Below are 14,063 nucleotides of genomic sequence, written 5' to 3' on the forward strand. Positions count from 1 at the left end.
GCTGGGAGACCTTAACAGAAACATTGATTATCCCGTACTCTGTCACACAATAGTTTTGCTTGCATTCCCCTGTACTTTTATCAGTCCTACTTTGCTTCAATTTTATGAAAAATATTGTATTATTTTCACCAATACAGTAAATATCCTTTCTTAATAAAACAGATCCCGGTTATTAAGTCTCTAGTCATTCAATCATATAGTAGGTCAAAATGGTCAAGACAAAAGAAAATTATCAGTGAACTCAAATAACAGAAGGCTATAGATTACCTGAAATAGATTAGATAAATTTCAAGACAAGTAGTTAGAAAACAGACATATCTATTTGAGCCAGATTGAAAAGACACCAGGAACAAGCTCTTGTAAAGCAGGTTTATTATACCAAGTTGAGCTATAAAGATAACACTTTCCGCTTAAACACCATTTTAAAAAGAAAACCAAGTTTTAAAGGGCTATTTTAAATCCTTTTTCAAATATTTACAACACAAGGTTTTGGAAACTGTATTGAGTTAACATTGATTTTTCAAGATGTAAAGGTGTCTATGTTTAGAGATCTGATGGAACCACACCATGCTACTGAGGTGTCAATAATTTTCCATCACTGACAGAGGAACTTTCCCTTTGGTAACCTTACTTATTTATAATCACGAAGCAGACATGTTTATTTATTTGTTCATAGTATGTTTGCAATCAATGATAAATTATTCTAAAATTCTACCATTACTCTGGTATATATTTGAAGCAACCATGCATATTGTCAAGACTAGGGGCTGGAGCGATAGCACAGCGGGTAGGGCGTTTGCCTTGCACGCGGCCGACCCGGGTTCTAATCCCAGCATCCCATATGGTCCCCTGAGCACCACCAGGGGTAATTCCTGAGTCAAGAGCCAGGAGTAACCCCTGTGCACTGCCGGGTGTGACCCAAAAACAAAACAAAACAAAAAAATAATAATGTCAAGACTACTTTCTTAGATTTATTCAAGTAAACTTAAAATCATATAAATTGAATAAAATGGTCGGATTTTGTTGTTACACTAAGAATTGAAGGTGGGGTAGTTAAAAAGATAAGCACATTTTGTTCGCTTTGCTGGTTGTCTGCATTCAAAGCTTACTCCTGTCTCTGGACTCAGAGATCTCTCTGGTGGCCCGGGGGACCGTATATGTGTGCCCGAGATCTATTAGAGACAAGCTCCTAAACCCCGAAACTATCTCTCACTCTCCTCCCTGGAAAATAAATTTTTATGGTTATATATTGTAGAGAGAAAGAGTTACAATAACAAATTAGTAACAAAAAATTATTGATATTTTTGCGAAAAACTTTCAGGGTATTATCACGAGGACAGTACATAGAGAAGACAGAAATGACATCTTTGAGCATGTGACAGGGATCTGAGATGAGAAGTCCTAGAAACGCTGGATACAAATATTATGAAGGGGAAATCAGGACAAAATGGCTCAGGAATTTTATTCCCTCTTTAAAGAAATCTTTCCTGAATAGCTAATAATGTCTGTACATTAACATAGATTCTGGAACTATAAAATGCAGATGTAAACATTATCATAGATATAAACCATAAAACCATCAACTCTAGAAGGCTAACCACCATCTGTGAGACGGGCGGCTCTTAGGACAAACATGCGGCATGCTGTGTGAGGGCACGGTAGCATGACATGTAGCTTGAACACTGATTTGCATTAGTTACATATCATGTATTGTGATTCATGAAGGGGAGAGAGCAAGAAGGAAAGCAGGGATACAGAGAGAAAGAGAATACGATTATGTGAGTAGAAGAATTGGGAGAATATAGTCTGCAAATCTTTACAACACTGAGGAAATACTTCAGCTCAGTCTTTCATTTAAATATTCATATATATATGTATATATATATATATATATATATATATATCTTTTTCGATGACACCCGGCGATGCACAGGGGTTACTCATGGCTCATACACTCAGGAATTATTCCTGGCGGTGCTGGGGATAACATATGGGATGCCAGGGATCGAACCCAGGTTGGCCACGTGCAAGGCAAACGCCCTAACCTTTGTGCTATGGCTCCGGCCCCTCAAATAATTCTTTGATGGATAAAATTTTCACGTCAAGAAATCTTCATTCTTCTCCAGTACACTTGGAACATTCTTCAAGATTGAACACTTGCCTGAGCACAATTATAACGCCTATAAATTTATGAAAACATATAATGCTATGAATTCATAATTTTACGGAAATAGAAGCTATACTTTTCAGACCACAATGCTATGAAGTAAGAAATTAATCACAGAAAGAAAGTTGGATACAAGAAAATAGTGTTGCAGTTAACTCATGACCCAGGTCCAATCCCTGGTACCACACGATCAACCAAGCCCCAGTGGGTGCAGCCATGAAAGCTTGTCACTACAGGTGTGATCCTTGAGGTCCCTAACAGTGCAGGGGTGACCTGGGTAATTCCCAGCATCGGGGCCAAGTAGCACAGTGTCCTCAGAGGCCAATTTGGAGAGAAAGGTGAGGGGGTCTCCGGATCACCTGAGTATAGCTTGGTCGTCCTCCATCACCCACAACAAAAGAAAGCTCAGAAAAATGCAACAAGATAAAAACTGAACAGCAAAGTATTAAATAACTATGGTATCAAAGGAATAAAGATTCCTTGAAAAAAAGCAAAAATGAAGACAATTATCAGGCCTGTGGGCCACAGTTAAAGCAGCATGATGGGAAAGTCAAGGACCAGAGTTTATATTAGGAAAGAAGAAAAAGAATTAAAAAACAACCTAAACTCACAACTGAAGAAGCTAGAAGACAAACAGAAAATTTATATCAAAATGAGCAGAAAAAGGAAGGCATCAACATTATCACAGAAATTGATGATAGAAAAATTAATTAAAAAATTCAAAGGTTTAGTAAAACTTGAGGTTGTTTTTCTTAAAGAATAAACAAGATGAGGGACTGGAGCAATAGAGGGCATTTGCACTCGGTCTACCTGGGTTCGATTCCCAGATCTCATATAGGTCCCTGAGTACCACCAGGAGTAATTTCTAAGTGCAGAGCCAGGAGTAACCCCTGTGCATTGTCAGGTGTGACCAAAAAGCAATAAATAAAAAAAATAAATAAATAAACAAACAAGGTGAAATAAATTGGATGAGTAATAAAAGAGGAGAGATTACAAGACACACCAGAAATGAAAATAAAATAGCAAACAAGCAACTAAAAAACCAACTCTGTTCCACTTAGCTAAGGAAACTGGAAATGTAATATCTCTTAGGATGATACAACTTCCCGAGATTAAGTAAGGGGGAAGTAGAAAAATAATATGAATTTGTAAGTTTAAAGAATAATTTAAATATTCTCAAGAATAAAAGTCCTGTTCCTTTGGATTAAAGACTTACTACCTATCATTTTCAAGGTCTTCCAAAAGATCATAGAAATAGAAATCCTTCCTAACAGTTTGTATGAAGTGAACATAAACTCAATATCAAAACCAGTCAGGGATATCACGACAAAACATTTCGGGCCAATGTTCCTGATGAATATCAATACATAGAGACTCAACAAAAATTAAGCTAACTGAATCCAACAATGGCACTGCACTGCACTGTTGCCCGTTGTTCATCAATTTACTTGAGCGGACACCAGTAACATCTCCATTGTGAGACTTGTTGTTACTGATTTTGGCATATTGAATACGCCACAGGTAGCTTGTGAGGCTCTGCTATGAGGGCAGCATAATCTTGGTAGCTTGCTGGGCTCTCTGAGAGAGACGGGGGAATCAAACCAGGGTGTACCAAGTGCAAGACAAATGTCCTAACCACTGTGCTATCAATCCAGCCCACAAAATATTTAAAAATATATATGTTAAACATGAGTAAGTGCTTTTATCAATAGATGAAACATGTTTTAATATACACAGATGAATATAATGCATCATAGCAACAAAAGAAAAGGCAAAATGGTTCAGAGAGATAGTACACTTACACTGTATGTGTCTAATTTCCATTCAATCACCAGTACTACACAGCATTCCCTCAAGTACCAGCAGGAGTGATCCCTGAGCACAGAGTGAGGACTAAGCCATGAGCACCTTAGGGTGATGCTCATGTATATTCCCACACCCCGAAATCATACCATATGAATAGGTTATAGGTTCAGAGGGAATGTTTGACAAAGTTCAACAAAATAAGAATAGAAGGAACATATCTCAACATAGCAATAGCTATTGAAAACAAACCCACAGCCAACACTATGCATAATGGTTAAAAATGGAAAATCTTCCCTCTGAGACCAAGAGTAAGAGAATTGGTCTCAAGGAAGTGTCTCAGAGAATCATAAACTCTCACTATTATTGCTCGATATTGTTTGGAAACTCCTTGCAAGAACAATCAGACATAAAACAAAAACAAAATCAACGATATCCAAGATAGAAAATAAAAAGTTAATCTATGACTATTTCCATGTGTAGAAAACCTTAAAGCCTCCACTACAAACAAATAAATAGTAGTGAAACGTAAAGGAATAAAACAAAAACAAAACATCCCCAAAACTCTTAGAAACAATAAATTGCTACAACACACTCACAGGCTACAAAATCAGCACGAATAATCTATTGTAGTTGAATATGCAAATAATAAATAAGATGAGAGAGATTTTTAAATAATCCCAGTTAAAGAAATGTCCCCAAGTATCAAATATTTAGGAACATCAACTTAAAAAAGGATGTAAAACAATAATACAGTGAAAATGCAAGTTAAAATTGAGAGAATAGGAGACCAAGAAGTGGAAAATTATTTCATATTTATGGATTGGAAAAAAATATGGTCAATTGAAAATTCACCCAAAATACTGTTGTTTTTCAATGAAATTCTTCCTAATTAAAAATGACATTCTTCAATACTTAGAACAGTACTAAACTGTTCTAAATACTGTTCTAAATACTAATTAGAAGAGCATTAAATCTATTAAAATTTCAAAAAAAATTTATATCAAGTTCTGAAAGTCTCCAGATATTCAAAGCAATTTTGAAACAAATAAAGATAGGCACTCTATTTCCTGACTTAATATAAAATAAAGCTCTGGTAAAACAAAAAATATAAAATATAAAATAAAACTATAGTAACCACAACTGTGTAATATTAGAAAAAATAAAGATTAATTCTCAAAACTGTGATAGAATTGAAAGCCTAGATATAAACCTTTGGATTAATTGATAGTTAATCATGACAAAGGAAGTGTCTTCACAAATTAGACCTAGAAAACTCTTCAAAACATGGTGCTTTGAAAAGTGACACCCTGAAAACAATTAAACTTGGTCTTTATTTTACACCTTTCGCAAATATTAGTTCAAAGTGAAGTAAGGGGGGCTGGAGCGATAGCACAGCAGTTAGGGCGTTTGCCTTGCATGCGGCTGACCCGGGTTCAATTTCCAGCATCCCATAAGGTCCCCCCAAGGATCACGAGGAGTAACTTCTGACTGCAGAGCCAGGAGTAACTCCTGAGCATTGCTGGGTGTGACCCAAACAGCAAAAAAAAAAAAAAAAAGAAAGAAATGAAAGAAAGAAAGAAAGAAAGAAAGAAAGAAAGAAAGAAAGAAAGAAAGAAAGAAAGAAAGAAAGAAAGAAAGAAAGAAAGAAAGAAAGAGAAGAGAAGAGAAGAAAGAGGAAGGAAGGAAGGAAGGAAGCAAGGAAAGAAAGAAAGAAAGAAAGAAAGAAAGAAAGAAAGAAAGAAAGAAAGAAAGAAAGAAAGAAAGAAAGAAAGGAAAGAAAGAAAGAAAGAAAGAAAGAAAGAAAGAAAGAAAGAAAGAAAGAAAGAAAGAAAGAAAGAAAGAAAGAAAGAAAGAAAGAGAAGAAAGAGGAAGGAAGGAAGGAAGGAAGCAAGGAAAGAAAGAAAGAAAGAAAGAAAGAAAGAAAGAAAGAAAGAAAGAAAGAAAGAAAGAAAGAAAGGAAAGAAAGAAAGAAAGAAAGAAAGAAAGAAAGAAAGAAAGAAAGAAAGAAAGAAAGAAAGAAAGAAAGAAAGAAAGGAAGAAAGAAAGAAAGGAAGAAAGAAAGAAAGGAAGAAAGGAAGAAAGAAAGATAAAATAAAGTGGATTAAGGAGATCAAGCTTAGACTGAAATGTATAAAACATTCTGAGGAAAACAGATACTGAACACTCCAGGATATGGACCCGAGTTGTCTTTAATAATTTGACTTAATTGTCAAAGCTTTTTAAAAAATCAGCAAATAGAGCTATATCAAATTTAAAAGGTTTTAAAAGGAAAAAGACTATAAAAGTAAAACTAAGACTCCCTTCTGAGTTAGGAGACAATATTTACACATCAGAAAAAGGGCTGCTATCGAAGATTATAAAGCATTCACACAGTTTACAGCAACTCCAAAGGTACACAAGACCCCATTAAAGAAATGAAGGTTGAGATGGATAGACACAGCTCAGAGGACACATACAGGTGGCCAGGAGACATATGAAAAACTGTCCACTGGGACTTATCACAGGGAAATGAGACAATATCTCACAGAAGTTAAAATACCATATATCAAAATAAACAAAGAAAATTGGGAACAACTGTTGGTGGTCAGGATATGGTGAAAGGGAATTCCAACTCACTGTTGGGGGAATATTTTCTTTCTGGTTCAAACTATATTTACTTACTCAGAAATTATTGCTGCTTCTGCACTCAGGAATCACTGCTGTAGTGTTCAGGGGACCATATGGGATGCCTTGGATCAAACGAGGGTGGGAAGGCAAGTGACCTACCCATTATGCTATCTTTCTGGCCCCTTTACTGATCTCTTCCTATCCCCATAGGTTATAGGGAGAATAATAAGGGGTTTGTGAGTCTGATTATTGAAGTCAGGAAAAAGTTTGCAAATAAGGAAGAAATATGACAATACTGACAAAAAGTAATATTTAGAGAAACGAAAGGGTCACTTATTTTTTTTAGTTATGTGACAGATTGACCAAAAGCATGAGCATTTTAAATTTAAGTGCATATTTGACAATATAAAGCGATTCCAAATTTTCCCAAGTTATTAAGAGAATAACCACATGGTGGTGCTGTTACCAAATCATTTCATATGCACTTACTCTCTTGCCATTCAAGACTGAAAAGGAAAAAATCCTTTTACTAATGGGAAATAAGATAGGAATGTCCAATGGGATCAGTTGAGAGCTTGGTTTACTTATTAAATGACCCAGGTAAATCATAAAATATATTACCACATATTTATAAGGCAGGTACAAGAAAAAAATCTGCGTTGTGGTCAGTATGGTCACAGATTTAGAAATGAAATAATCTAGTAAGATTCTTTAATACAGCAGCACTTTATTTAGTGTAAACAAATAGTAACTCCTTTGACCATTTAAAATTTTAAATGGATGGATTATCTATTTAATTTCTCATGAATATTTTTGTAGAAATAATTCATAACTCATGGGAAAATGATGTAAGTCATTAATTTTTTTTCATATACTTGCCCACTGCTTTAATTGCTAAATTTCTTAATCAGTATCCAGAAAATCACTATATTTCTATTAGCACATTTATATTTCAGCCTTGAGCATTTTCAACTTGAGTGCTTTTTTTCCCCTTTAAATAAATATTTCTTTATTATCAGTTATTAGTAGGAAAAATTAGCTCAATGTTATTTTACTCATATTTTTACCTAACAATATTAATTTAAATAATTAAATCTTACTTTCATATTTCAAATTTAATACTACTTGTAACCTTTAAGTAGTATGCATTAATTTTAAATTTTGTTAAACTACTTTTGTTCGTTAAGTTATTAGTATTAATATATACATATCTCCTTTCTTATTGTAACAGAATATAAATACAGAATAAGAAGTTTTGTGTGTTATTTTAAAGACTAATACCTTGTGTTTTGGGGAGGTATCTAAAGTTCCATAATGTTATTTTAAATTAAAAGTGACACTAAGAATTGGCACTTGGTTACAATGCTCATAAACTGAAGTTGAAGTTGCAAAAAAAGATAAATAAAAATATCTTTGTTCATGCTCAGCTCCTATAAACAGGACCATCAATTTGTACACTTTAGACACTCCAATCAGAGAGAAAGAGAGTGGGACATCATAAACAGGAATGAAAATCAATTTGGGGAATAAAAAACTAATGAGAATTTGTGCTTCAGAGAATATTAAGCATTTCACTTTACTTTGCAGTGTATTTAAAAAGGAAGAATAAAAATCTCCAAGAAAGAGAAATAGAACAATGAGTAAGGAATTTGCCAGCAGGCAGCGCACTGGTGAAGGACTCAATCACATAACAGACTTTGTTGGACCTCCAAGCACCAGCAGGAGTGAGCCCTGAGAGCAGAATGAGGAGCAAGTATCTACCCATGGCTGTGAGTGGGCAGGAAATACAAAGCAAAGAAAACAGGAAGGAAGCAATAAAACAAGGGTAGAAGGAAAGATAGAAAGAAAGAAGGAAAGAAAAAAAAAGGAAAGAAAGAAAGAAAGAATGAAAGAGAGAGAAAGAAAGAATGGAAGAAAGAGAAAGAAAGAGAGAAAGAAAGAAAGAAAGAGAGAAAGAGAGAAAGAGAGAGAGAAAGAAAAAGAAAGAAAAAAAGAAAGAGAGAAAAAAAGAAAGAGAGAAAGAAAGAAAGAAAGAAAGAAAGAAAGAAAGAAAGAAAGAAAGAAAGAAAGAAAGAAAGAAAGAAAGAAAGAAAGAAAGAAAGAAAGAGAAAGAAAGGAAGACTGGTAATAAATGACATGGTGTTCTAATGTGTCAAATTATTAAAATAGCAAATACTTAGGAAATAGTTTCATATTCAAGTGTAGAATACATTTATTTTTGGACATTCAAATACATTTAGGATACATAACTGTAGGATAACATAGCCTCAGTAGTTTAGGTTTATTGGGTTACTCCCGTTACAGTGCTCCTATTCCTCTTTCTTTATTTGTAGCTTCTTTCTTGGTGTTCTGTTGACTTGTAAATAATGTTTTTCTCTTCTCCTTGAGTCCTTTGCATAGTTTATTCAGAGCAAGTCCTTTTTGTATGGACACAGGAAGACTTAACAAATGTTATGCTTTTGTAACCTGGGAGTCATTTGACTCTACATGATATTTTTCTCCAGGGCATCTGTTCTCTTGACCTAAGCCTCAGCTGCCCTTACTTCCTAGCACCCCCAAAGCACGGTCCCAATGTGGGACAAGAAGGACCCAGGGCAAGCGGTGAGTTGTGTGCTACCCTGGCATCGAGATGGGCCTGGCCAAAGTGCCTAATGCTTAACTATAAGTTAAGAGCTTGATCATGGACAAATGTTGTCATGATCCAAATAGTGATACTAGATTTGGACCCTGCTAGGGTGAGGAATGATTAATCTGGCCTGAGTGCTGTGGTCTGAGCCTGTGGCAAGATGTTGCCAGGAGAGCTGCCTTGCAAGCCTCAATGTATCCCTTGCTATGTCCATACAAAAATAACGAGTATTGAGATGTTAATAAGTTCCTGGACTAAGGAAAAGAAAAAAACCTTAAGAGTGAGGAAGGGCTTTGGAGTGCCCTGCCCTCAGGAAGGGCTTTCTTATGTTGATTTGGCTACCTGGCTGGTTGTAGCCTAGAGGGCAAGGTGGGAGAGACAAGGAGGAGGAGAGAGAGAAGCCAGGGAGGAGAGGAGGAGTTGAGCAGTAGATCCAGAGAGAGGCCGAAGCTGGGAGTGCGGGAGATGAGAAAGTTTGAAGATTGAATAAACGGTAACTAATCAGCAACCAGCTTGGTCCTCGTTCTTCCTTCGCCTGTCCTTGACCACCGGCTGTCCCGATCCAGTCCACACACTGCGGTTCCAGAGCACCGAACGCGGGTGGTGAGACAGAGCCGCCGGGAGAGCCCGCGAGTGCACTCGCCCCTCGGCGAACTTTAGTTTTTTACACATAACTATATAAATTTGATTTCAGATCAACATGTTCCTTGCAATTCTATACGGAAATATTAAAAGGAAAATTTTTCAAAATTCAATTTAAATATTAATATAGAAATTAAACACTGTTGTTGATGTTTACATACTTATGAATTCTCTATAATCCAAGTGGTAGTTCTCAGAGCACTTACCGACTATATACTAGAGACATAGTTCATTCATCTTGTCTTCACTTTTGAATATAAAATGAAAGAGTCATGATTATTTCTGTTGCGTTTTGCTGAGTTTTGATTTAACTGACTCTTTTCCGATTTTGCTGCTTTTAGGCAATGCTGAATTACTGGGGAGGCTTTCTGTGTGGGGCTTGGACCACTGTCCTGAGCATACTGAAGTATGAAAACTGAAGTCTGCCCTGATGCTTTGAGCTTGGTTTATGATATGGTCGAGCTTAGACAGCAACAATTGGGGCTACCTGGGTCACACTCTTAGAACTTGTATATCATCAGGCTCTACCCAGCAGAAAGCCCTGAACACAACCGGGTGTGGCCCAAAACTTTTCCAGAAAAAAAAAAGAAATAGAGCAAGACTTATGCATACAAGCCAGGAACACTACTGCCGTGCTCCTAAGGGACTCAGTCTGAGAGTTTTAGTCACACCATCTATTTATGGTGAGTCATTTGTAGATACTTGTCACATCATCAAAATATATGGATTTAAAAATTTTATGTTCCCAAAATATGGCCTCAAAATTGTTATAAAATTTTGATTTAAAACACAGATTCTGCAAGTTGCAGTTTCCTAACAGACTAGATTAGCAGTAGGACTTGTCTTTGGCAGTTTCTGATTTATAGATTTAAACCAATCTTACTGGAGAGGAATTTTATTTAAATACTTATATATAAATGAGCAGATGATCAGAATGTTTTGAAAAATCCCTTTTGTATGCTTTTCCTTCAAAATCTACTCAAAATCTCACCATTTGTTCACAATCTCTCCTAATACGATCCATGTTTGTAGCAATTCCTTGCATTATTTTTAGATTCTCTTAACTGATTTGGTTTTGTTTGTTTCTTTGCTCTCCAGGGAGCACGGCTAGAGATACTCAGAAATTACTGCTGGCTCTGCACTCAGGAATCACTGCTTGTCGTATTCAGGGGACCATAGGGGATGCCTGGAATCAAACCAGGCTGGGAAGGCAAGTGCCCTACCCATTACGCTATCTCTCTGGCCCCCTTACTGATCTCTTCCTAGCCTCATTTCCTAGTCACCATTCTCTTCAGATTTGTCCATTTATTTCTTTAGAAAAAGAAAGGTAATCCTGATAAGACACCATCCTGGTTTCTCGTATCAGAGTCCAGTGTGAGTGCTTGTCCCAAGCTATCAAAGCCTCCAGGGTGGCTTGCCAGTGCCCTCTCTGACAGTCACCCTACAGTGCTGGGGACCCTGCTCTGTGGCCAGTGTGGTCCCACATTAGAGATATTGCAATGACTGGGTATTTCAATCATGCACATCACACAGACAGCATTACAGATCATCTCTTCACCCATCTCCGTTGAGATTCACCCTAACATAAAATCAGTTCTGATCTCACTATTCTCACTGCAGTTGACGAGTTGTTCCTGGTGATTTGTTACAGGCATTCAATATTCTGACACCAATGCCACCACCATTACACTTTCCCTCCACCCTTGTCTACAATTTTCCCAGCCAGCCCTTAAGCCTGCCCCCATATCGGGTCTTCAATAATTTCTTTAATATTGCTTGTTATAAATAACTTACTAACAGAATGATCAAGATGTTTCCTTAGAAGAACGTTAATAAAGATTGCTGTATGTCATCTCTTAACCTTGGAGCTATTAAGTCTTTGTTTAAGAGATTACTAAGATGTTGTTACAGGTAACACAAATTATTACTCTTTAAGGTTTGTAAGTGTACCTTTTTCAACTTGATGACTCCTTCCTGTGTATCCTCATCAGTCACAATATCAAACAAATTTCCTCCATCTCCTGGAACAATATTGTATTCGATTTCAGCATTCTGTCCAAAATCAGGATCCACAGCTCTTATTCTCCCAATAGCTGAGCCAACAGGAGATGACTCGGGGACTTTCAGATGGAAGATACCTGATAAAATAAATATGCCACATCAGAGTGGTTAGTATATAGGAGGGATACCAGCCTGATTGTGTGTGTGTGTATGTGTGGTGTGTGTATGTGTGTGTCTAATTAAAAGCATACTAGTACAAATTAAAAAAGAGAACTTGTCAAATTAAGGATTATTATTAGGAATAATAATTTTACTTTTCAGTTCAGCAGATCCTACTCTAGAATTTTATGTGAGTTTTATTAAGACCACAGTGTATACAACCAAAATTACTATGGAGAATGTTTTACATACTAAAACATCAGTGTACCTAATAGAAAATGTAAAGATAGATGATCAATAGAATTTGATATTAGAAAAGAATCTGGATATAAGAAATAGACTAAAAGCAGATATAAATAATATTTACAATAAATTAAATATATTTAATCAAATAGTACACACATAAATTCATATATGGATTGTTCAGTGAATAAATATAAAGCATTAAGTTGGAAAAAGTCAACTATAAAATAATTGCTTACCTAATGAAAAATGTAATTGTTAATAATGTATTATAGATTTTAATTTAGCAAGATTTTACTGGATATTGTGCTAAGTATTATTAAGCACCCTTAAAATTAAAAAATAATTTTGGTTCCCCCAACATGAGCTACAAAAACATGTTTATTTCTTTACCACCAGGTGGAGCACCTATATTACTGTAAATTTGATGATCAGAAAAATCTAGAAAAATTTCTGCCCATATCAAATAAATCAGAATTAAGAAAAATTGCAGCATCACTTAAAATTAAAACTAAAAATCACATAAAACAAGTTTTAGATATGACATATATAAAGTAGGAGGGCTGGAGCAATAGCACAGCAGGTAGGGTGTTCGCCTTGCAAATGGCCAACCCGGGTTCGATTCACAGCATCCCATATGGTCCCCTGAGCACCTCCAGGAGTAATTCCTGAGCACAGAGCCAGGAGTGACCCCTTTACATGGTCATAGGTGACCCAAAAAACAAACAAAAAAAGAGCTGGAGTGATAGTACAGCGGGTAGGGTGTTTGTCTTGTCTTTCATGCTGCCGATCTGGGTTTGATTCTTCTGCCCCTCTAGGAGAACCTGGCAAGCTACCGAGAATATCTCACCCACATGCCCACAAAGGAGAGCCTGGCAAGCTAGGCGTGGTGTATTTGATATGCAAAAAACAGTAACAACAAGTCTCACCATGGAGACATTACTGGTGCCCATTCAAGCAAATCAATGAACCACGGGATGACAGTGACACAGTGATTTTTAAAAATATAAAATATAATTGGATTACTTTACTGGTGTCAAAGTAAAAATATCAATAAATAAAAGTATCAGTTTGTTCCAGTGAAAATAAAAGAAACAAAAATTAGGATAAAATATAAATTCAAAATCTGGGTAATATACAAGCATACAAATCTCAATTTTTTTTTTTTTTTTTGCTTTTTGTGTCACACCCAGCGATGCTCAGGGGTTACTCCTGGCTTTGCACTCAGGAATTACTCCTGGCGGTGCGTGGGGGACCATATGGGATGCCGGGAATCGAACCCGGGTCGGCCGTGTGCAAGGCAAACGCCCTACCCGCTGTGCTATCGCTCCGGCCCCCAAATCTCAATTTTTGACATTGATGCTAATCTTTTAACTTATATAGACTTATTTGAATTGGTTTTCTTTGGGTAAAGGTAATATTGCAATTCATTTATATTGTACTTATTTTCATATTTACAGAAATTAAATTAGGAAGAATTTCTTGTATTTCCTTTGAACACTGAAATACATTCAAAAGTGACATCATAATAAAATTATGGGTTTTATATGCATGCAGAAAAAATAACTTTAGTAGAGTTCATGCCTTTTTCAGTCAGCTTAATTAGTGGCTGAATAAATAGCAGTACTCCTTCATTAAAAAATGAAATGAAAATGACTTTATATTGTATATATTCTGTCAAATACTTTATTTTTATTGACAATTAATTTTGGAGGTCCTAAAGTATTTTCAATAGGACTCAAATTTCATTAACTTTCTTTCACTATTTATGGAAGCATTAAAATTTAGTCACCTGCCCATTCCTTCCTAAGA

The 14,063-nt window shown here is 35.9% G+C and overlaps 1 protein-coding gene across 6 annotated transcripts in view; it reads right to left on the reverse strand.

The window, feature by feature from the left end:
• The window catches only part of CDH12 (cadherin 12), a 1,011,811-nt gene that overhangs the window by 57,393 nt on the left and 940,355 nt on the right, over positions 1 to 14,063 (reverse strand). For all 6 annotated transcript variants that reach the window (XM_055142975.1, XM_055142967.1, XM_055142951.1 and 3 more), the window contains one exon: positions 11,799 to 11,986. In XM_055142975.1, the coding sequence (XP_054998950.1) occupies positions 11,799 to 11,986 (188 nt within the window). The remainder of the gene's footprint in view (positions 1 to 11,798; positions 11,987 to 14,063) is intronic.

The sequence above is a fragment of the Sorex araneus genome, chromosome 1 (assembly GCF_027595985.1).
Source record: "Sorex araneus isolate mSorAra2 chromosome 1, mSorAra2.pri, whole genome shotgun sequence".
NCBI lineage: Eukaryota > Metazoa > Chordata > Mammalia > Eulipotyphla > Soricidae > Sorex > Sorex araneus.